At 40.8% G+C, this 25594-nt stretch overlaps 1 protein-coding gene across 1 annotated transcript in view; it reads right to left on the bottom strand.

Annotated features, from left to right (window-relative positions):
• Positions 1-25594, bottom strand: part of MACROD2 (mono-ADP ribosylhydrolase 2) — a 1460592-nt gene that overhangs the window by 1379197 nt on the left and 55801 nt on the right. The window contains exon 3 of the mRNA XM_075267382.1: positions 18711-18803. Coding sequence (XP_075123483.1) covers positions 18711-18803 — 93 coding nt within the window. The remainder of the gene's footprint in view (positions 1-18710; positions 18804-25594) is intronic.

The raw sequence follows: 25594 nt of genomic DNA, 5'->3' as shown, positions 1-25594 counted from the left end.
CATCTGTACTCATGTACGCCCTTCCCTTCTTCACCTCCTGTACTCCCTTCCTTCTGCAATCCCTCCCTTCTGCACCTCCTGTACTCCCTTCCCTTCTGGAGTACAAGGAAATGTCTATAAACTGAGTCCATGATATTGGTGCATGGGGTGATTCTATCACATCCCCCAAGCATATTCAACTTTTACCACTGTATTACAGAGCACAACAGTGATAAACATCATACCCCTCTGATGCAAGTCACGTTGGTAAATTTAGTAAACAGCTTTAAAGTCTTATACAAATGAGGCCATTGGGCGGGCCTTCAGCTCCCTGGAGCATTGTTCTAGCTTCTCAGACCACTACCGTCTCCTGCCTGCGGCAAGAGGTGATCTTTCCACCGCTATGACATCATCCATCCTATTTGAGATGCAAGAGGCTGAAGTAATGCACTCACGTCTCCCCGCCCTGTACCCGCCCACACTCTCCTAAGCCACAACAAGCCCCGCCTACTCCCAGCATCAGTAACACTAGCCTGGGAGGTGGGAGCGGGCACGGCACTCTGCAGGCATGTGAATTAGAGAGAAGAGGAACGAGAACAACGTGGAGCGGCAGCAGTTCTGTGCAGGTAACCGGACAGCAGGGGGGATTAAGTAGCTGGCAGATTTTTTGAATCACTACACAGCAAGGAGTCCAAAAATTACATGCTATGTAGTGAATAGGATCGTTTTTAAAATTCAATTTTCGATCATTAAAAAATCCCATTGACTTGCATTAGGATCAGAATTGGGATCAGGATTGGGTTCAGATGGAAAATGATCTAAATCAGGTTTAAAAAAAAATCCTGAAATCTCAAGATTGTCTCAGCCCTACAAGTATGTTGTTTATCACTAGAATGTGGCAGATGAATATTCTTGGGGGGAGGTGGTAGACTCCCTATAAATTTTTAAGCTGCCGTTTGGTTCTTCCCCCATCCACATAGCAGATTTGACTGGTTGTTTAACAAAAAACCCAAACTACCAAGACAAAAAAGAAGATTATCAATGTAACCTCCACATATATAATGGATTCCTGGAGACTTGCTATAATTGTTTTTGATTAAATATGCTAATCTCTGCTAAACAATGCCGCCCCTGGGAATGCTTATCCTGGCTTATCCCAACCCTGTCCTATTTTCTAGCTTACCGGCAATTACTGACAAAAATGGCAGCCTTTCTACATCCCAACTTAAAACAATTTAGAAAGCCATCAAAAAGGCACTGCCGTTGCAACATCCTCAGCTGTCAGCTTCCAAATCGGAGGTGAAATGCAATAGGCATCCAATATCGGCCTCGCCGCAAATAAACCAGATTATTCTTGCAAATTACAGTTTCATTTGAAAGTCGTGTAATGAAAAGAGACAGGAAACTGGGGGGGGGGGGGTGGAGGAGATGGGATTGGCATTGGAATGGTGGCCAAATTCATTTCACAAGAGAGGCTTTCATTTTTATTTTATTTTTTTTATTTTATTATTTTTCCACACCTTCATTTTCAGATAAGGAAAATAGGCTCATTTTCCCCAGAAGTAATAAAACTCCAACCTGTGATCCCGTAAGTACCATTTTCATGAGTGAGAAGCATATCATAAAGAGGGAAAATTATAGACTTGTGGACGTATAAACTGCAATAAGGTGAAAGGCAATTCCACACCATTACTGATAGCTGCAAAACCTTATACATGTTAAAATGGGTTTAGAGGTCGAATGAATTTCTAACAAGTCGCCCATTTCTGCTGTCCGAGGAAATCCATCTGTGGCGGCTGCACTCATTAGGCTGAGCCATTCAATTGGTTAGAAAAATATATAGATATCTATGTATAGTTAATCTATCCAGCCCTGCACCTCCGCTAGCCTCATTTAAAAGGTAGGGTCTAAATAATTTAATCTTATAATTCCGCTTGACAAACAAACTTCCCAAGGTGGCAATTCCAAGACAGTCACAATGAGATCCATGTGTCTTTAAAAGCGTGTGCCCGACTAGCCCCCTTGACTATTTCAGCTAGCTTTGCTGCAGCAGTCCTCGGGCGCTGATGGGGTTAATGAGCTATTTAATTTTAGACACTTATTATTCAAAATTCATAACGTTTCCATTAAACCTGATGTACAGTCTTTTCTTGTCACTATTACAAAAGTAATAGAATTCACCCCGGGATCATGCACAATGTGTTATGCATAGATAAAAGCGGTATCAGAAATGCCTTTGAAACTGGGATATAATGCTTTATCCTGTCCTGAATTACAGCGTACATCCAGGATTTCCATTCAAGACATTCATTTGAAGATTAGGATTAATAACAATGTAAATAGTACATGGTACACACTCTAATATGGAGATAGAACTCCCTTAGGATTAGAATAATTTCCTTGTGCAACTTTTCAAGCGATTAAAACCTTGTCACGGTAACGTTCCTCTGGATAGAGTTGTTTGACGAATTTATTGAGAATCGTTCAGATGATTTAGCCTTTTATGCCTTTTTTTTTTTTCCAACATGAAAATTAGTTGGCAAATAAAAAGTTAGACATACATGAGAGAGAAGTCGTGCCTCTTAATACATGGGGTTGGCTTTAAAGTGGTATCAGTAGGAAAGCCCAACATAGAGTCATAATCCGATATTCGCCAGACAGGTTCAGTTTCAGAAATAATTTTTGGCATTTTTCACTTCTTTGCATAGTTTGAAAAAATTTATATTTTCTCAAGTGTTTATAACAAAAAGGGTATACAGTATGTTGTATTTCACACAAAAACAAAGCAGAAAATCAAAAAATACTATATTTTATACAGGCAAGGATGGGATAGGCTCTTTAGGTGCCCTGAGACAAGAATTTCAGAATATGCTTCACCCTCTAACACTGGAGTTTACCAAGAGTCTATTAAAGGGATCTTAACATTCAAACGCAATTTTTTCTAGGTACCATGTGGGAATAGCCTTAAGACTATTCTTCTCCTACCTTTTGTTGTCTTCTCCATGCCGCCGTTCGCCTGTAATCCCGGTTTTTGTTGGTATGCAAATGAGTTCTCTCGCAGCACTGGGGACGGGCCCCAGCACTGAAACAGCACTGGGGGCGTCCCCAATGCTGCGAGAGAACTCTCCAGCGACGCCTCCATCTTCTTCAGGAACCCACCTCTCTGCACGTCTTCTTCTATCCTGGGTGTTCAATTTTCTAGGCCTTGGGCTTCGGGCAGAGCCGACTGCGCATGCCTGGGCCACAAGAAAATGGCCGCTTACAAAGCTTACAGTGTAAGACTTTCTTAAGGATATTCCGACGTGGTACCTAGAAAAAAAAAAATTGTGTTTCAAGGATAGGATCCCTTTAATATATTCCAGCAATGGTGCACAATATTCCAGAATTATTAAGAGGCTCCACCCTCAATTCTATTGGGAATCATGGGAGGTGCTGTGCACCAGAGCTGAAATCTATGCAAGTTGTAGACTGGCTGGTGTAACTCATGCCGGTTATAAGCAAGTAAGAATCAGGACTACAGTTGCATTAATTTAAGAACAAAAAAACCAAACAAAAAAAAAAAAAACCCACACACCACACACACACACACACACACACACACACACAAACCAACCAACCAAGTTGCAGGCAGCATGTTCTAAAGCAAGTGGAGCTGAAGAGATTGATAATTAAGTTTGTGGGAAGAGATTCAGTATAACCTGTCATTTATCCAGTGGAATCCCTGCCATTTCTATGCCAAGTAGTCAACAAGGCGGTCCTATCAGTGACTGAGAACATTCCCACTATAACTATGCATACAGAGATAGCTGTCAATCACTGAAAGGGAATCCAGAAAGTGGAGCCATCAGTAATTGACTGCTATCTGTATACATCGTCAAAGTGGGAATGTTGTCAATCACTGATAGCACCATCTCGTTGACTACTTGGTATAGGAAGGTCAGAGATTCCACTGGATAAATGACAGGCTATACTGAAACATTTCCCACAAATCTATATCTCAATTTTCTGTGCTACTCCTGGTTTATAGCTTGTTCCCTCTGCACCAAATAGCATTTTAATGTGAAAGGCTCACTGTAAGATGCATCAAAATTTGGGCACAAAGCCAACCAGTCTATAGGTGGTATAAAGTTACACAAGAATGTCTAAAGATGCATCAGATTTCACACAGAGCAGGAGTTACTATAATATATTCAGCACATTTTTTGATTGCCTGGCCTACTGTGTAAATAGAGAGTATTAGTAAATCTGCGATTTGTTGCTTCTTCCAAATGCAGTAAGATCCAGCTTACTTATTTCCAGCATTCTGCGCACAGGCATTATTCAGAGCAGAAATACTAAGCAATGTGGTCTTAAAAGGAATCAGGGCGATTTGGGAAACTAAACTGGTCACATGTCCTTCAAGGCCAGGGGTTTAGAGGCTCTAATAGCCGTGCTATAAAGCTGTCAGTGTCAGCAAAAAAACATTATAGTTAACCAGCGTCTGTACTTCTGGCACCTGCACGGATGTTCAGTGACGCCGAAGAAAGCCCAGCTCTCCTCCATTGTGCATGCGGCAGACCTCTGGTGTATGCACGGTGAAGCAGTGGAGCACCAGAAAGATGTCTGATACAACGCACCAAACTCATCTCTAGTTAAAGGTTTTTTGGGGGTTTTTTTTTTCTTAATTGCAGCTACACTCCGATTTACAACATGCCGGTTTGGATAACTACAGGAATCCCTTGGTCTATAAGGATTGTGGGTGGTTTAGAGACTCAAAAGGAGCCTGCCTGGGCATTTTATGCACAAAAGTGCTCCATTACAGGTTTCAAGGTTTTCCCCCCAAAATATAAAATAGCAACAGGTCACATTTTTTTTGCCAACATTGGGATTATGGGTGGAAACCTGCCACATAATAGGATACTTTTGGTAAAGTGTTATGAGGACCAAAAATGCAACAAATACAGCCAATGCGTTTCTATCAAACTATAGAAATAGCCATGGTCTGAAAACCTTACAGATAATCGCAATTGATCTCTATATTTGCTGAAAACTAAGTATATGTAGCTTTATAAAGTCCCACATAATTCCATGTACAATGTTATAGATCAGCTAAGTAGCCATAACTGCAATGTACATAAGAGAATGCAATAGCTTTATGTCTGTACCATACTGGGCCTAGAGATCTGTACACACATCTGTTATCTATGTAGTGGTATATTAGGTCATTGGATTGTATGGAGAACACTGGTCATTACACAAAGAAAGAACAGAAAAAGATGGAGAAGTTAGATAGCAGGAAAAGAGGACGCCAATTATAGTAAAATATAGAAGATCTCTATAACGCAGCGCTAACACGTAGATCCAATTCTTCAGGACCAATAAAGTTAGGGCAGGTTCGACATGTGAGTGCTACAAACACCTTCACTATACAACTGAAAAGCTTTGAAAAATCTGTCTCAGGACTATCCTCAATGAAATCTGACATCCATGCTTGACGTGCAGATCACGCTGGCACAGCCATCCTCTTTAATGGAGCCGAGCAGAGTTCGGTGGTGGGAGGAGCGAGGATTATTAACTTCTTACAGGCTTTCTGATCCTCAGCAGGAAGCCCATCCAGCCCTAGCATTTTCCCAGCCTGCTCTATTTATCCAAGTCAATCCCCATATCTAAGCTCTACCTTTCCTGCTCCAACACTTCTAATGAGTGGAGATTTTTTCAGGAAATTATACTCTGCGTGCTCATGTAGACCCCCCTCCGAGGCCTACACATAGTATAATGTAATCCTTAAATACCAGGTTTATTAGGTACCACATTATTAGCAACTCTTGTTACTAAACATTTACAGTCTTCTTACAGTTGTGGGTTTTAAACATTCGGGCTCCTTCTTTCCCAAGGACACTCTCACTTTTTAGAGAGCCGTGCTCATATTTATAGGACAGTATATAACATTTGTACACACTATATAACATTGCAATAAATTGCTCTTAAATAATAGGCATCATGGCTTATGAGTTCCATTTATGTATTATATTGTTGAGAAGGTTGAAATAATAAAAATAAATAAATGAAAAAGACTTTGGTCTTATGTCCAACCTATAATCCTTTGGCATTGAGCAGGTTTGTGGCGAAATTCGCACCATTTACTCTACATTAGGGGAAAAATTCCTTCATGACTTAAAATAGGACAAATAATAATAAAACCCTGGATCACCACTTTTACCAAAAATGATGTGCCCATAATATGTAAGAACTAATAAAATGAAATCATCCAGATCTCTCCAACTCTTACAATAAGCAACCATAACACCTTGTGGCAGAGCGCTCCCTGGTATCGCTGCTCTTAGGTATCATGTGCTTGGTCACTGTGCTAGACATGTTCTTCTACGGCCCCTTACGACTGTGTATTGTCATGGATCAGTGTAGAGAACCATGAGTCCAGGGAAAAATTCAGGACAGGTTTTTATTCCAGTCCGTTTTGTGTCCTTGGCTCACTGTGGAAATGAATAGGTCTACAGAGGCCACGGACAGTACACATAAGATCATCCATGCGCTGCCCGTACAGTTTTTCCATAAACCCTACCACGTAAGGCCCAGTTCACATCTGTGTTTGGTATTCAGTTCGGGGAGTCCGCAAGCAGCACTTCTCTCTGCATGTTTTGTGCAGAAACAGAGCAGAAACCACACAGACCCATTATAGTCTATGGGGTCTGTCCGGTTTCTTAGCTAACTGCTTTTTAATACATACTGGTTTCCAAACACAGATGTGAACCGGGCCTAAATCATTGTGTATATGTAGATTTACCGTAAAGAATCCTCATCTGTGATGGTGAAACCTTCTTTCCTCTGAAGCAGAAGATGACCCCTTTTCAGACCCCGCCCCCCAAAAGGTCTGATCATCTCTAATCCACCCATTTCTTTAGTTTCCTTAGTCACCCTGCTCTGCTTCCATTGTAGTTCAGTTATTTCCTAGTATTCCATGACTAGGAAATGATGTTGTGCTTCTTCTTAGCATCTTTGTCTCTTTAGATGCATCACATGATTTTATTTGGCTTGGCAGCAGCTGCCTGGCCCAAAGTTGCCCAAGTTTATGGTTCACAAATATCCTTGAGGGTGCAGTCATTATACTATCAGCTTTTGCATGCAGTTTTTGAAGTCAAAACCAGGTGTGAATTGAACAGTGAGTAGTAGCACCTGTGCTTTATAGGATCTCAGTTTTTATGATCCACATATGGTTCTGGCTTCAAAAACTGCATACAAAAATCTGAACATGGAAACATAGTTTAAGTATATATCAGCGCCTGTTTTACCCAGTGTTTCAGTCTTTAATACATAACTGCACTTTTGGTTGCCTCAGTCCAAATGCATAATGTTATTGTAAGCTCATAAGAGCTGGTTCCTCAGTCCTATTGTGTGAATTGATCTACTAGTATGTAATATATCTCATTGTCTGTACATGTACCCTATAATTTTACAACTAAACATTATTATTACTATACTTTTCCACATTAAATTAATTTGCCAACAAACACAAATCCCATCAAGCTTTGTCTACTTTCATCTGCTAAATTCGTGATGGAGCTGGACTGCAGTTTTATCATATAAGTTAAACACCCATTTACATGGATCCATAAGTGACCTTATCACTTTCTACTCTCAGACATTATCCCTTGTAAACAGGGATCAACCAACAAAAGGAGCAAAAGCTCGCTCGCATCATTATAGGGGAATCAGTTTGTCGGCAACATTCCCTAATCCTGGTTCCAAAGATATTAAGCGGCTCCCAGAGGTGGAACCTGTGAAGATGTTAGTGGCATATGCAAAGGCTGTGCTAGAAATGTTTAAGACAGGAAACCTCTTAAGTGTAAGTTCAGATGGGCTTTTTTGGACTGGAACCTGAGGCGAAGGCGGTCTCAGGTTCTGGTCCAAAAACCGGATAGCCACAACTGAAAGCTGGTGCACTGCACCGGTATCCAGCCACAGGCTCCGCTCTTGATTAGGCCCAATGAAGAATTTTGAAGAATTGAAAGAAGGACAAAGTGTGCGGCACGCTAAGTGCACTGCGGCAAATTTAGCTCCACCCACTTTTGTTGACTCCACCCCTTTCTCATTCATTTTATATGTGCCCCCACACAGTATAATCCTCTCACCTGTAAATTATATGTCCCCCCATCTCTGTCCCCAGTTTCATGTCCCCCCTCCATCTCTACCCTCACTTTCATGTCCCCCCATCTCTGCCCCCAGAATCATGTCCCCCATCTCTGCCACTAGATTCATGTCCTCCCATCTCTTCCCCCAGATTCATGTCCCCCCATCTCTGCACCCAGTTTCATATCCCCCAATCTCTGCCCACAGTTTTATGTCCCCCCATCTCTGCCCCCAGATTCATGTCCTCCCATCTCTGTCCCCAGTTTCATGTCCCCCCTCCATCTCTGCACCCAGTTTCATGTCCCCCAATCTCTGCCCACAGTTTTATGTCCCCTCATCTCTGCCCCCATATTCATGCTCCCCATCTCTGCCCCAGATTCATGTCCCCCCATCTCTGTACAGTTTCATTCCGTTCTCCCTCCCCCCCTTCATCTGCCCCCAGTTTCATGGGCCCCCTTCAATATGTTCCACCTCAATGTTTAACACAAAAAAAAAACACTTATATATCCCTTCCAATGCTCCCCTACCGCTCTCTCCGCATTCTCACTAACAGAGTTGTAGGCGTGATGTGATATCATCACATCGTGCTTACACATCCACTAGCCGGAGCACCGTGGCAAAGCAAGGAGCTGAGCTGTGACAGCTCCTTGCTTTAGTCGCGAATGTATTCAACTCCTCCGGACGCAAATCTGAGTTGAAATCAGGACATACCTTCCGCCGACCGGGACAGGACACCAAAATCGGGACAGATGGGAGGTATGGTGATGTTTTGGTCATGTAGACCTTTATTAGAAAACTGCCATATTATGTGATGAATGTCTATCACCAAAACTTCACTTAGATTACACCCAGGAAATATAAATATAAAGATGTGATGCAATATTAAAAGGATGAACACTACACCAAAAAAAATAAAAAAAATAAAGAAGTGCACCATCATGTTCTGTAACAGATGTTTACTCTATATTTTAAATCCCGTCTTCCTTAATATTACTCTTGACAACTTTTCTTACTAATTATTAGTCTTCATCTGTGGCATAAGTATCTCCAAAAACCTCTCCTCGCCCCCTCGAGCAGTTTAGACTTTGAAGGGAAAGTAAATGAGAGATCCTTCTCCCTGCATACCATTACACATTTACATCAGATTCTTTAAAAATGCATTTATTATAGACAAGCAGGCCTGTACAATCCAGTATTATTGGACACGCTTCGGAATTAATTTCCACCTCGAAAGCTACAAGATGAAAATCCTAACTGTGTGATAAATTAAGCTGCCAAATGAAATGGATTAGCGATCAGTGAAATTGCCTGATAGGCTGTCAGATCCGGTTCAGATTAGAATTCAAACTCTCCCCACCTGTTCATTAAGAGCCAAGTTCATGGCAACGCCGGTGACTGATTGCACGTTAACAAGCTGTTTATATGGGGAGGGGCTGCTAGACCAGTCAACATGTCTATACTCACACATTCATTTAGGACCATCTCGGAGATAATGTATTCCATTCACATCCACAATATGTAAAATAAATACCTCTGCCCTGAAGTTTAATTTTAAGACTGACAGCGAGATGAGACACCGTGCAAAATTAAAATTTAACAAAGCGAGTCAGAAAGATCTCCTTGGCCGTGGAAACTTATGATGATGGGAAAGTGCATGAAATGGAGTGAATCAGCAGAAAGTGAAGGATTGATATGAACAGGTAGAAAATCAAACAGGTTGTTGGCAAGAGTTCACTTAAGCCCCAAGCCTATAGGAGAATATAGTCCCTCTAATAGTCGGATTCCTGGCCCAAATTCAGTCAGGAGACCCAGACTTCTTGCATTCTGATAGATTATACTTGGAGTGTCTGCCTCCTTACAGTTCTACTGTCTGCACTATATACAGCATAGGAAACGGGGAATGGACAGGCAGGGACCCCTAAGTAACATTGATAACTCTTCAAGCTAGGTTTGGGCCTGGAAACCTAGACCATGGACCAGATTTTTCAGGCCGTTGTGTAGGCGCATTATAAAACTATACTACATATACTGAGACATGCAGGTTTGGTTATCACGTGTAGTATAAATTATATCTATCGATCTATCTATATACACATATACATACAGTCCTATGAAAAAGTTTGGGCACCCCTATTAATCTTAATCATTTTTTGTTCTAAATATTTTGGTGTTTGCAACAGCCATTTCAGTTTGATATCTCTAATAACTGATGGACACAGTAATATTTCAGGATTGAAATGAGGTTTATTGTACTAACAGAAAATGTGCAATATGCATTAAACCAAAATTTGACCGGTGCAAAAGTATGGGCACCCTTATCATTTTATTGATTTGAATTCCCCTAACTACTTTTTACTGACTTACTGAAGCACAAAATTGGTTTTGTAACCTCAGTGAGCTTTGAACTTCATAGCCAGATGTATCCAATCATAAGAAAAGGTATTTAAGGTGGCCAATTGCAAGTTGATCTCCTATTTGAATCTCCTCTGAAGAGTGGCATCATGGGCTACTCAAAACAACTCTCAAATGATCTGAAAACACAGATTGTTCAACATAGTTGTTCAGGGGAAGGATACAAAAAGTTGTCTCAGAGATTTAACCTGTCAGTTTCCACTGTGAGGAACATAGTAAGGAAATGGAAGACCACAGGGACAGTTCTTGTTAAGCCCAGAAGTGGCAGGCCAAGAAAAATATCAGAAAGGCAGAGAAGAAGAATGGTAAGAACAGTCAAGGACAATCCACAGACCACCTCCAAAGAGCTGCAGCATCATCTTGCTGCAGATGGTGTCACTGTGCATCGGTCAACTATACAGCGCACTTTGCACAAATAGAAGCTGTATGGGAGAGGGATGAGAAAGAAGCCGTTTCTGCACGTACGCCACAAATAGAGTTGCCTGAGGTATGAAAAAGCACATTTGGACAAGGCAGCTTCATTTTGGAAACAAAAATTGAGTTGTTTGGTTATAAAAAAAAAGGCGTTATGCATGGCGTCCAAAAAGAAACAGCATTCCAAGAAAAACACATGCTACCCACTGTAAAATTTGGTGGAGGTTCCATCATGCTTTGGGGCTGTGTGGCCAATGCCGGCATCGGGAATCTTGTTAAAGTTGAGAGTCGCATGGATTCCACTCAGTATCAGCAGATTCTTGAGAATAATGTTCAAGAATCAGTGACGAAGTTGAAGTTACGCCGGGGATGGATATTTCAGCAAGACAATGATCCAAAACACCGCTCCAAATCAACTCAGGCATTCATGCAGAGGAACAATTACAATGTTCTGGAATGGCCATCCCAGTCCCCAGACCTGAATATCATTGAACATCTGTGGGATGATTTGAAGCGGGCTGTCCATGCTCGGCGACCATCTAACTTAACTGAACTTGAATTGTTTGTCCAAAATACCTTTATCCAGGATCCAGGAACTGATTAAAAGCTACAGGAAGCGACTAGAGGCTGTTATCTTTGCAAAAGGAGGATCTACTAAATATTAATGTCACTTTACTGTTGAGGTGCCCATACTTTTGCACCAGTCAAATTTTGGTTTAATGCATATTGCGCATTTTCTGTTAGTACAATAAACCTCATTTCAATCCTGAAATATTACTGTGTCCATCAGTTATTAGATATATCAAACTGAAATGGCTGTTATAAACACCAAAATATTTAGAACTAAAAATGATTAAGATTAATAGGGGTGCCCAAACTTTTTCATAGGACTGTATCTTCAATCCCCGAACACTGTCACATCATTAGTAACCACGCCCTGTGGAACGGTTCGACTTTTATTAAGAGCCTGCACAACACTATAACAGTGGTTTACAGTGGCTGGAAGAGGTGATAGACTCCCTTTAAGGATTCTGGGTGACAAATTCCCTTTAACGCGAGTTTCCATAGTGTGAACTGTGTATGGGACAAAGTGTCCATAAGAATTACAGCAGTGTATTTCTAGTATAGCGAGTAGAGTCTGTATTAGACAGTCAGATTTCATACTGATCGGCGATGCACACTGAATTAAAGGGGAAGGGGGGGGAAACAATCTCAGCTGTCAGTTTCTCCCCCATTTGGCTGCATGGATTATTATCTGTATTGTCCAGACAATAATCTGAAGCTTTTAGCCTTCAGAAAAGTCTAAATCGGTTTGATCGCTGGTTAACTAATCGGCGTTGCTCGGAGCGCTTGTTGCCAATGCAGCCCTGAATATCGGCCTGTGTAATAGGGCCTTAAAAGAAACGCAGCTATCTGGTGTTGTCACCTGGCGGCTTCAGGGTCTTTTGAGAAGCAACAGCTCAGATCTGCAGTCTGAGAATCAGCAAACAATTATTCCTTAATGGGCATAAGAAAAAAAAAACACATTAAATTATTATTACAATGGAAACTCATTCTTTCCAGAGTGTTATTTTCATGTCGGATTCACTAGCCACTTGTACCCAATCAGGAGACATCAGTACCTTCCATCCGATGTACAATGTACTCTTGAACAAAACTTCTATTAAACAGATGCTTATTCCTCGGTCTTCCTTGATAGACTAAGAGCATACTCAGCTCAAGTGTTGACAGAATTCCTGCATATTAAAGAAGTACGTACGAGAGATTGCTGCCGTGCTGTACGCCATGACAAATCTAGTGACAAACAGACTGATTGACTTTGCTCCTTTTCGCATTATGGTAATAGAGCAGGTGTAGACGCTATCTGACAATAACATGGCGACAATGATTATTGCAGCTTAATCGCTCGCACGACCAAATGGGACAAATGCACTTTTCTGAGACATCTGGAGGATACTCTAGAACTTTGGAGAAGTAGCAAAGAAGTATCCAAATTGCATTTGTATAGGACGTTTATTGTATTGCGGAGCCCTGCGAGGGTTACGGTTCAAACAGCTGTCAGCTGGATGGCTTAACATTTTTCCGCCATGTTCTTAGCGCTAAGAGACTTGTCTCTTTATTTAATAACATGCGTCTTGTCTTGTGTATTGTATTGTATTGTAACTGGTGTAAGGTTTAAGAGTCCAACAGATTTCAATAGAAGGCATTGTTGGGTGCAGTGAATATAAGGAAATTGAAGAAAATGGATGAGAATGAGACAATGTAGTATGGAGATTCAATGGGGGGGGGGGGAGCTGAGTAACAAAAGGTTTAATATGTCAAAAATAAATAGCTTGTGAGCAGTAAGTATATATTATATATACTATGTACAGCAGTTCAGAGACTGCATCACCCCAATTGTAAAGGGTTGCGGGTGATACATCTCTTAAGGTAAATACTGGCACACATGATACAATCTATGATAAGAAGGTATAAAGTTGTACTTCCTACTACTGAAGCCATGCCCTTGCAACAAACAATATAGTTTAAACACAACCTGATCCTACTTGGCGGTAGATTCACCTGACCAAGGAGGAGTCAAAAATTATTAGCACTCCAGTTATATTAAAACTTCTGTTAGCCACGCGGTCTTCTCAGTTCTTTCTGTACAAGCGAAGGCTCCACATGGCGTCCTGCAGCAAAAAGGGCAAAGCTGCGGCTGCAACACATCATGAAACCGTCCCGCAGGTTTCCTCGTTGGACTTTCTGCTTCGATTAGATCTATAGGGAAACCGCTAGTATTTCTGTAGATATAATTGACATGTGATTTCCAAATTGCCGTGTGTTTGCAACGCATATTTTGCTGCAAAGTGGGGATGGGATTAACTAGAATCCTATCCCCACTTTACTAAGATTGTAAAACATTGCTGTTTTTTCACATTTATGCCACGCGGGGCCCCAGCCCAAAGTGGTAACATCTCAAGAATCCATAAGACCGAGGATAAATTGTCCCATAGTGATCACAGTACAAGTCAGTATATAGAGGAGAGATAGGGTCTGTTAGGAACATAGATAACTAGAATGCTGGGGCAGGTTAAGGGGATATTGTCACTCCTTAGGGAGAGACCACCATACAGGTGTGTGGAGACTTATTAAGCCATTTGCGCCCCACTGTGAGGGATCATGGGAAGAATATGCAAATCTGTCTCCCATGATGTTAATATAGGGAGACAGTGCCTCAGTCATGCAGCCCACTAGAGGGCGCTCCCTTTAACATCATGCCCGACCTTCCCAGAGGCCTTTGCTGCATGACTGAGGCACAGTCTCCCTATATTAACATCATGTAAGACAGATTTGCATATTCTTTCCTAGAATGCTAGGGGTCAGTCCCCAGGCATAGTGGATAGGTCGGTAAATCCAGCTCACACATGGACTGAGTCTCATGTCAGAGACTATGTACAGTGAAACCCGCCTTATAGAGAAGTTTCAGCTTGGAGTTACGTGCAAAGCTTCTTTTGGATTCAATAGAGGTTTTAGTTAACATATGCCAGCAATTTGCCTATTTGTGAACACAGACAGAGATGAGAAATACATATTTATTAGTTGTTACATCTCAATGTCACTTGGGAGCGAATTATCTTTTGTATCAGTTATGGGACCAACATTTTTAGAGAAAGCTTTAACGCTAAAATAAGTAAACTGGTAGAGAGCACTGGAAATGGTTTTACTTTATCTAACTTACTTATGTCTTACTTTATCTAATCAAATGGCCTTTATATAGCTTTTAGGGCCCATTCACACAGCGGATTCTACTGACGATTTTGCCCCCAAATCAGTAGCAAATTCCATCCCGAGTCTGTCTACCACTATAATGCAATGGGAGACAGAGATTGGAGTAGGACACACAAAAAAAAAAATAGATAGATAGATAGATAGATAGATAGATAGATAGATAGATAGATAATCCTGCTTGATCTTGAGAATCAATTCATTTGGCCCTAATCTGAGGGAAATTCGTGGCAGAGCGCCAGGGGGAATGAAAATTAAATAAGGTGGCCATCTGCCTCAAATTCCTCTTCATTTTCTGCCATATTAACTTGCCCTTATCATGCTCCATGTTCATGTCATCAAATACTACAGTCTTGGGATAGGAAGTCCTCCTTTCACCTATTACAGTGAGCACACTGACCACAACGGTGATAAAGGGGCACAGCGGCAAGCCTTCCCACGGGCGCTTGATGTGATACAAGAAGCAACTTCAAGTTAGATTTGGAAAAACAATGCCAACCAAAATATAATCCTTCTAAATGCACAGTCTAAAATGGATATTATTATTATTATTATTATTATTATTATTATTATTATTATTTTATTTATTTATTTATTTTTAAACAAAGATGAAGACATTAAAGCAGGAATAATATGCCGGATCAAACAAACAAAAAAAAACCAAATAACTTTTATATATAACCATGATCCAAAACTCCAGTTAAAATAAAACTTAACTTTAAATAGAATGTATAGTAAATTAATAAACAAGAGGACAATCATGACGCAAACTTCAACCGTTCTCAAAGACCTCCCCTGCACTCAAGGTTGAGCTTTTCCTTCATTACGTCAGTTATATGGAATACGTGACTGGAATTTAACCCCCACCAGGCAGACATTACCAATCCCCTGATGATTGCACCTTCACTTAGTTGGGACATGAAGCGCGTTGGGAGAAGGATTTGACTTGATAGGGAAATATTAGGAAGAGTTTTTTTGGGGACTGTCCTTTTCAGAACAGGAGTCAATTGGGGACATATAGACAGAGAAAGAAATCAGCCCTCACCGTCAAGTCCTACCAGGTCCTCATGGTCTCTCAAAAGGTTCGGGTAAGGCCATTTTTGTTTTTTTAACCTTTGAGCACCATGATTATTGTCGTCTTGTTATAGTTTATCAAATAATTAAGTTTATATAAACGCTATTGAAAGTGAAGTCTTATTTTCACTAAATGGTCCTTTATTCCAGATTGAAATATTGTAAGCAAACTACATTATGATCATAACAAGAAAGACCAGGAAACATTAAGTGGAGAAGTAAATAGAGATTGTGATTGAACCATTTTCATTTAGATTAAAAAGGGGTATTATGAGGACCAAGACATGCCAGAAAAATTATTCAGTACTGCAAATGTAGACGCAATCACATACTCGCAAATGATATATTACTGTTGTGGAACCTGAATATAAGAGCACAACAATGTTTTTATTTCCTCTATTGACCTTTCTCTGTCTCTATAGTAAGTGGCTTCTTTCATTAAAAGGAAGAAACAAGAGCGTCAGGCAGGAATGATCCATTGTGATGCCGCAAGTCTCTTGGCATTGAGTGAGTATTACGCTTATTTAACTGCGAAAGCAAATGGGGTCAAACTTTCTACATTGACAAGTTGGAAACAGAAAAACATCAGAAAGATTTTGCTCCCAGAACCAGCGGCACTCTTGTTCACGGGAAGTCACTAGTACAATAGTTCAGCCAGACGCACATGATATCCTATAGAAACGAGAGAAGCGCCTATCAAATTGATAGGACTTCAACATTCAGGACCCCCCCACACACACAGATCACGTGTTCAAAGAGATTGCAGCATGGTACTCTAAAGAGCTGTGGCATTATACACGAAGAACTGCCATATAGGGTGCTGAACTTAAAGCTTAATATCCTATTCGCATCCGGTCAAATATCCCAACTTCTTCAATATGAACAGAACACAGTGTTTGGTACATGGGATATAGTTATAAAACTTATGATGTTGGGAGGCAGGTGTATAAAAGCTAGACAATCTTTTCCTGTTCCCCTGCCATCAATAGGCAAGACCCAAAAGATCTGAGGAAGTGGGCAGTGAGGAAAATACTGAATGTAAAAGGTTTTCCTTTTTTTTTTGCTAATTTCTGACAATATTTATTGTGACACGTTATAGAACCGCTACATAGATTCAGCAACTGACAGAGAAAAGGCTTTTGTTATTTGCATCAGATTCTCACTTACTAGAGGTCTTTTTGGTCCAGCCAAATTGAGTTTAATCTCTCAGAAAAAAAATTATATATCAGCTGACTTAGAGCAGCACTGGATGCCTAGTATTGGGATTCCTTAAAAATACATTCTTCAGAAGAGTGTGCCAAATTAGAAGTCGTATTTAGTTTATTATTTTCCACATTTCTTTGTAAGTTTTATAATACATATATTAGCCCCTATGTCTAAAGTGTCCAACACATTTCAATATATGAAAAGTTTGTCTCAAGGAACTTCATGAAATCTCGTCACTCACCGTTGAAAATAGTCGGCAGATTGTGCACATGGCTGATATTTAAATGAACTACAGATTCTTTGTCTCATGTTCCCCAGTTCTGTGTAAGGTATTTATTACTGACATCAATGTGGAGTCCTGCTGTGTGTATGTCAGTGAGGCTATCAATGAAGGACACATAAGCTTCTACTGGCTAATACAGGTCATATGATGTGATATGGAGTAAGGACCTTATGTGGAAACCATTGGTAACATATTTGTTTTTGTGAGAGATAAGTAGGGTTCACACTACCATTGGATTCCATTATGAAGGTGTCCATTTAAAAGAAAAAAAACGGATACCTATCATAACAGACACTAAGGGAGCGTTCACACTACCATCGGTGTCTGACAGGTAGTGTCCGCTGCTAATGTCCGTTCAAAATCTTGCGCGGACATTAGCAGCGGACACTAGCTGTGTCTGTGACATTTTGCATTGATTTAAATGGAGATGGGGTGCGTTCTTTTACAGTCCATGTCTGTCCTTGACTGTTCATTCCCAAAGATGTCCGACTCTTCAAGCGGACAGGAAAACCCGACGTGTAGATTTTTGCTGTCCGCTTGAAAAGTCGGACATCTTTGGGAACGGACAGTTAAGGATACCCACGGACAGTAAAAGAACGCACCCCATCTCCATTTAAATCAATGCAAAATGTCACAGACACAGCTAGTGTCCGCTGCTAATGTCCGCGCAAGATTTTGAACGGACATTAGCAGCGGACACTAGCTCTCGGACACCGACGGTAGTGTGAACACTCCCTTAGTGATAGAGAGGCTATGCAAGGATTCAGTTTCATATCTAGACCATTGAATATGAAGGGGTGGAAAAGCAGTCACTCATCTTCCAATAGTGACCGAATTTTGTATGAGAAATTCATTTACATTTAGAGGAGTACTCTACGAAATCTGGAAGGCATAGTTAAGATAGAAACGTGGCACACTTGTAGATCATTTACTTAATTTAAGAAAAGAAAACCACTGTAAAGACATTTATAAACATACAAGGAAAGCTTCACTTCATAGCAATACATTATGGATCCATCCAGGACATGGATTTCTCAAGTCTGCAAAATATAGCCACTTTAGCAAAAAATAAATAAATTCATATTTGGAAATGTCTTACAGAGCAAAACCATGCATCATTAAACTAAAAGGGATGAAGTACACAATTACAAGTAAAATGACAATACTATAAAGCGGTTTGAGGCCAACCAAAAAAAAGAAACATTTCAGACTAAAAATAAAGCCATTAGAGAAAAAGCAAATAAGTGACATAATAAGAGAAAATATTTTAAATGCAGACTTAAGACTTGAAACTTTTTTTTGGTACAAGTCTAAAGCTGGGATAATAGGCAGTGCTAACAAACGTAACCACTGTAATAGACACGCTGAAAAGATCCATTCTATCTGCGGCCAAAGTAAAAGGCATAGAATAGAATAGTAATAAAAAGTAAATCTATTGGATCTGACTTACCAGCGTTTACAATGGCGTCAACTTCAAGCTGGGTGATGTCTCCTTTGTAAAGCGACACTTTTTCACACAGGCTGCTAACTTCATGTTTTTCATCTACAAAATAAGATGAATATTCTCAGGAACCACGTATATTATATTCCCACAAAAACTGGTCTCTAACCATTGGCACATGTCTGTCAATACACACAACAGTGAAGATCCAAGGTGGTCACCGTGGATAACCTAAGCTGCCACCTAAACTCATTGAGCCCAACAAGTTATTTAAACAGGCTTATCCCTGTGGCAAGAGATATCGGTCTTAGACTTAAGGGGGTTTACTGGGTTAGAAATATTGCTGATCTAGCCTAAGGATAGGAAATCAATACCAGATTAATAGTGGTCCGACACCCACAACCTTTATTGCTTAGCAGCTGATGGAGTAGAGCAGGCTGACAGCTCTGTTCTCACTGTAGTGGCCGAACAAGGTACAGCAGATCAGCTCCCATACATCTGAATGGGAGCCAAGTTGCAATGACTTAGTTCCATCTCTACACAAAGAACAGAGCTGTCTGCTTTCTGCTTGATTCTCTGTTTAACAGCTGCTATCAACTGCTGATCAATGGAGGAGCTGAGTGACTGACCTCTACAGACCTCATATTGGTGCGCCATCTGTAGTATAGTTCATCAATATTTTTAATCTAGAAAACCCCTTTAAAGTATAATAACCTAAAAAAACTGCGTAGAAAGCATTTCCATAAAACATGTTATTCCGATTATTGAGGAGAATGGTAGCAGGGACACAATATTCACTCAGGATCGGCCATCAATTACAAATTATGCAACCCACGTATTAGCTGCAGTAGAGCAGGATATTGCAGCTCTGTCCTAGTGAAAGTTTGTGCTTCCTTTTATTTTATAACCATCTACATTCTAGAACAGACCTGGGCAATGTACAGCCCGCGGGCCACATCCGGACCTCTGACTGGTTCTGTCCGGCCCGCATAGCTTGTGGGATAAAAGTAGATGCTGAATGTGAAGTCCGCTAAAGGACCTGTGATGACATCATCACAGGTCCTTTAGCTCACTAGGATAAGCTAAGACTCGTTAGTGGGCGGAGCCACACAGGACAGTGTGGTTGCTGTTACACAGAAAGAGCAAGCTGCTGGTAAATGGAGACTGGTGAAAGATAAGGAGAGAAGAGATAGTATATGTGAATAAGAGGAGGGAACTGGGAGCAGATGTGGGGGACAGTTAAACTGAAGGCAGATGGAAGGGGGACATTAAACTGGGACAGCTGGAGGAGTATATACCGTAGGGGGTAGCTGAAGCGAGACATGTCTGCCTCTATTTGCCCCCAGTTTAATGTCCCCCTCCAACTATACCCACTGTTTAATGTCCCCCTCCAGCTGCCCCAGTTTAATGTCCCCCTCTAGTTTCTGCCAGTTTAAACTGGTGCAACAGGAGAGGGAATTAATACTGTGGGACATTTGGAGGGGAACATTATAATGTTAGGGTGACTGTAGGAGGATTATACTTTGAGGGGGAACATGGAAAAGTGATTTAGGATGGGCAGAGTTAGCATAAGAGTGGTTGGAGCTAAATTTGTCACAGCACGCATAGCCCTCTAGAACCGTTTCAATTTCTCATGTGGCCCCATGGGAAAATTAATTGCCCACCCCTATTCTAGAAAAAGGAAAAAAATATACCTGCCTATTGTACACGCTACAAACAGATTGAGCATTAGCCTTTCTTAAATACAAGATCATTAAAAAGTTTCCACTATAAAAGTTTCCAATATTAAACTTACAAATTTACTTCAACACTTTTGTAATAGTTATATCCTACTGTAACACAAAGAAAGCTCAGTCATGTGGAGCAAGAAAAGTTCACGTACGAGGAGGGTGAAGGTGCAGGTACTCTATTTGGAAAGCACAAACACTGACAGCTCATCATATAGGAAGAATGCTTCTTTTAGCAGTGAATAAGGGAGTTAAGAAAGATTCTGCAATTATTCCTTGACCAGGAGCACAATGCATACAATATCACAAACTGTCCACTGAGGACTCTACACCGTTTCAGGGCACTCACAAGAAAATGAAAACAACTTTACATTTCTCACACACTGATATAAGGTCAACTATATGGCTTTCCTTTTTTGTCAAGAGAAAAATAAAAATTTACAGTTTTGGTCTAATACTTTTAAGCATCCCATACACATTTTGGGATCCAACCACTAGAATGGACAGCTTATTTCTGCAGCTTCTGCTTCAGCAACGTTGCGAGTCCTTGATCCTATACACCATGTATGTGCAACCACCGATGTGGCCAGGCCTGGCAGCCTATTTAAAAGGTGACGCTGACAAGAGTTTGTTGCCTGGAGATTAAAAAGTACAGTCCTATTGTTCTCAGATTTTGACTTTGCTCATGAGTCTTGATCCTGACACTGATCTTAGCTTTAGAACTTGGACCTGTTGCCTTGTTCCCATGCTTCTACTCTTGGTATCAACTCCTGACTATAAGTCTTGTCATCAAACAAAAGTTAAAAAAAAATAATAATAAAAAAAAAAAAAAAAAGTCAGTTTGGGAATGCGCACCATTATATATATATATATATATATATATATATATATATATATATATATATGCGCTCAGCATATAATTCTGCACTAGGAACAATTTACTTTAACAGCCATTTTGAGCCTTGGTCATCCAAATGTAGCCCATCTGTATGACATCTGTTTGCAGTTTGAATGTTCCCCCAGTGCTTGCCTGGGTTTCCTCCAGGTATTCTTGTGAAGGTTATAATCATGTAATATATGAAAAACATTGTTATGCTTTAAAGCTGAATGCTAGATATAGTTGCTTATGCTTGAAACTGGTATAATATTATAGGATAAGATGGTGCCTGTATCCAGGATGGGTGCAAGAAAAACAAATGCTTGGCTTGCTGCCAGACGACAGCTCCCCAAGGTGACCACGCAGGAGCGAGAGTAGCTGGCTATATATGGCACTACTTAAACTTTTTCTGTTTGATTGAGATACACTATACCCATCAGGAATGAATATGAAAACTTACATTGTTGTTATATCACTTCCTTTCTCTGTTACTATTTAACCCCCGTGTTTTTAGTAAAAAGTGCATCCGCACACATTCCTCTGCTAAGAGAGGAGTTAATACCAACCTTTGCGTCTGGTATCTATACCTCATCGCAAGCTCTTGGCTCGTATCAATTAGGACAACGACAGTTACCCGAGATTATTGGACAATTAGTCATATGCATGTCTTTGACCTTATCACTCCGATATCCAAAGACATGCTGATGGGGAACTTGAATTGTGAGCCCAACTTGAGGCAGTGTTGAAATTTTAGTAAAGCGCTGCAGAATGTTGGTGCTATATAAGTAAGAAAAATAAAATGACTTTCTATGTTATTTCAATATATGGCTACATAAGACTTTTTGATCAAATTTTATTAATTACTTTTTATCTATTTTTTGCTTTTATACTGTAAAACAATTTAGTTGCCCCTGTCAGCATTGACCCCAGCATATAAGAGGTTAAATGGCAAGTATGCTTTCGGATTGATAATGTGGGACAACATCATGAACAGAAGTCCATTGTACACCTGATAAGGAAATATATACTATATAAACAATATACATACACTATATCAATATTTACGCTCACAAGTCAAGTCACTGTGACCCATATTCAATATTTAATCAATATTTGTGTCTAAGACTGCTAACATGACAGTACGGTGTCCCAAATAATAAAGATAATGTTAGCAGAAATCAATATTCACCATGACTTTGGCTGTCACATGGAAAAATACAGTTTCATATGCTAAACTAAAAATGCTTATGGGAAGAATATGCAAATCTGTCTTCCATGATGTAAATAGGAAGACAGTGCCTCAGTTATGCAGCCCACTAGGGGGCGCTCCCTTCGAAACAGCTGTCCTCGGCTGAGAGACTGTACTTGGTAAAATTCCACATCATTGCAGCAAAGGCCTCTGGGAAGGTCGGGCATGATGTTAAAGGGAGCGCCCCCTAGTGGGCTGCATGACTGAGGCACTGTCTTCCTATTTACATCATGGAAGACAGATTTGCATATTCTTCCCATGATGCCTCACAGTGGAGCACCTATGGCTTAATAAGAATCCACACGCCTACATGGTGGTCTCTCCCTAAGGAGTGACTATATCCCCTTAAAAATGTTTAGTCAAATATATGTGCCCTTTTCGATGGGTAGGAGAAAATGTTTTGCACAATAAAATATGTTGTTTGCCCAGACTCCTCATGACTCTGTGTGATTGTATCCAGCTGGCTGACTCCAGTCCTTATCTCTAATCTGACTATCATCAGTATACTTAGTGGTCCCGTTCAGACAACCCCAACACCTTCTTCCCCTGGGTCTTTTAAAGTTACAGGGCAAGAGAAATACTACAATGTCAGGTGCACATGTTCTCCTGCACACTAGTTAAACTGAAGATGTAAGTTTATACGGGTCCACTTTATCCAGTGATCTCTGAAGATTCAGGTGGCATACAGACATGATCTTTGTCCTATTGTAATGCACTTTGCTTAACCAGAGCAGGACTCATCCAGAACTGTGGGGAAGGTTGGAGGGGGTTAAAACAAATTAACAGGTGGGCACTGTTTAATATTCCATCAACTCTCACTAGAAGGGGCTACACACCAGTACATCTAGTAGGCCATGTAGTCTATGGCTAATATATTAAAGGGGTATTCCCACGTCGCATACTCACCAGTCTTCGTTGCTGTAAATTCTTCTTTCTTCCGGCTTTGTTGCGTCATTGGTGGGCGGGGTTACATATGCAAAGCCAGCGGCGAGATGCTCTCTCTATTACAGCGGATGCCGGGTCTGTATTCGCATTGTGAAGGCTAGACTGGTCTATGAGCGTGCACGCAGGGCCAGCGGCATCTCGCCGCTTCGCTATGCATATGTGAATACAGACCCGGCATCCGCTGTAATAGAGAGGCGGGTGCCGGGGAGTGTAGACGCCGGCACAGATGCCTGCGACATCGCTATGATCCTGCCCTGCATGAAGCAAAAAGCGGCAGAAGCTATGCTGTTATTCCGCTCCCCTGGTGTTTGCTTTCAGAGAGGTGCACAGCTCACTCGTTGAAAAAACTTTAGTAACAGGTGTAGATCTTGTGAGTGAGCAGTGCAGCTCTTGGAATATAAACACCAGGAGTCAAAATGTCTTCCACTTTGTTACATTGTGTTTTTACTGCATTTAAAGGTGTTGTCCCATCTCAAGGATCCTATCTATACTGCTAGCTTATGTGGATTCAAGACTTTTCCTAAATACATTGCTTCAGCAAAACTGCTTTGTTTGGCTGCTGTCTGAGATTACTCACTTCATTTATTACACTGCGTTTCCATAACCACCGACCTGGGGATGATCTTATCTCTCCACCCAGGACAAGTGACATAGCTCCCTGCTCTCAGGAGGGAGGGGGAGCTGAGTGCTCGGGACTCAGGAGCAGCTTATATTTCTGAGCTCTTTATCTCCAGCTCTTACAGTTGTCAAGTTTGCTAATTGAACTTTGCTGATAAGGGCTGAGACAGGGAGTCTGTTACCTCTGTATGTAAACACAGACCTAAAACTGTGTTTATTGCAAGCTGACTCTTGGTCCTGTAGCATGTAAGTTTGGGATTCTCATCACCTATCAAATCCAGCTCTGCAATATCTGCTTTATATTGTGCATCTTCCAGTAATACTGTGCTAATTTATTTACAACCATCCCTCAATCCCTCATTACTGACTGCAAACATGTACTGCTATGAAGAGAGATAGCAGAGCTGGCTTTGTCTGGGAGACAGTAAGTGAAAACCCGCCCACCAATGTACAGAGAAAACCAGGAAGTGAACAGAGAATACAGGCTGCAAGTTGGTGAACAGGAGAGTTGAGAATACCCATTTAATTGTGTATTTATGGAGAAGAGGTAGGCAGCCGCCAACAGGTTTCAGAACCCTACATTGATAACTTTTTACTATTGTGTTTTTACTACATTAGAAAAAGGGGAAGACGTTTTGTTTATATGCGACTATACAGATTCTTTTGCCTCTGTATCCACTCCATCCCATTGTTCATGTGTGCTCCATACAGGCATCCTTATTCAGGTCAATGATTTAGATTTTGCTTGCTGTCAGAAACCAGATAAACTAATAGGAAGTAGTAGTAGCGGAGATGAAGTGTTGGGATGGAATTTTCTGTGCTCCTTTAAAGATGATAAATGTTATATAGATGGTGATGACCTTTAAAAGAAGAGAAAAAAACAAAACACAAAACTATCAAGAATACGAATATTAACATAGCGGGTGGTCCGAGTGTCACACTGTGTTCTTTGTTAACTATGACCAAGACTGCTCACTAGGTTTGCTCATCTAGCAGATCTTCTTTATATAGATTTACTGGGAGGTCAAAGTGTGAGAATTTATAATGAATACCATATGCATACAACTAAACATCATCATTACCGAAAGAGTAAGTTCTGGCTAGCAAGACCTTGTCTTTAACAGTGTCAGAGCAGTGCGATACAATATTCCTTACATTTAACTCCCCTAACCCTAAAGCCTTTATCTTCTTTACAAAACAGCCCTATGGGAAAAGACTGACAGGCAATTTCAGCTACCACACAAAAAAGGGAAAGAAATTCAATTGGTATTAAAACCAGGGGGACAAAGCACTCCGAGGTCTGAGCTGCCACTATCTGGAGGCAGCAGCTGTGTCTACATTTCCATGTAATACCCTGCAGAGATTTATAGTGTGAGAGGTATATCTAGCCTTATGAATGAACCTGCCAATCCATTCGATGAGACTCTGACGCTGGACATTACAAATCATAGACTGGGTTTGGGGCTGGGATCATGGA

Source organism: Leptodactylus fuscus, chromosome 3 (genome assembly GCF_031893055.1).
Source record: "Leptodactylus fuscus isolate aLepFus1 chromosome 3, aLepFus1.hap2, whole genome shotgun sequence".
NCBI classification, from domain to species: Eukaryota; Metazoa; Chordata; class Amphibia; order Anura; family Leptodactylidae; genus Leptodactylus; species Leptodactylus fuscus.
Note: the sequence above shows the minus strand (reverse complement) of the source record. Positions and strands in the feature narration are given on the sequence as shown.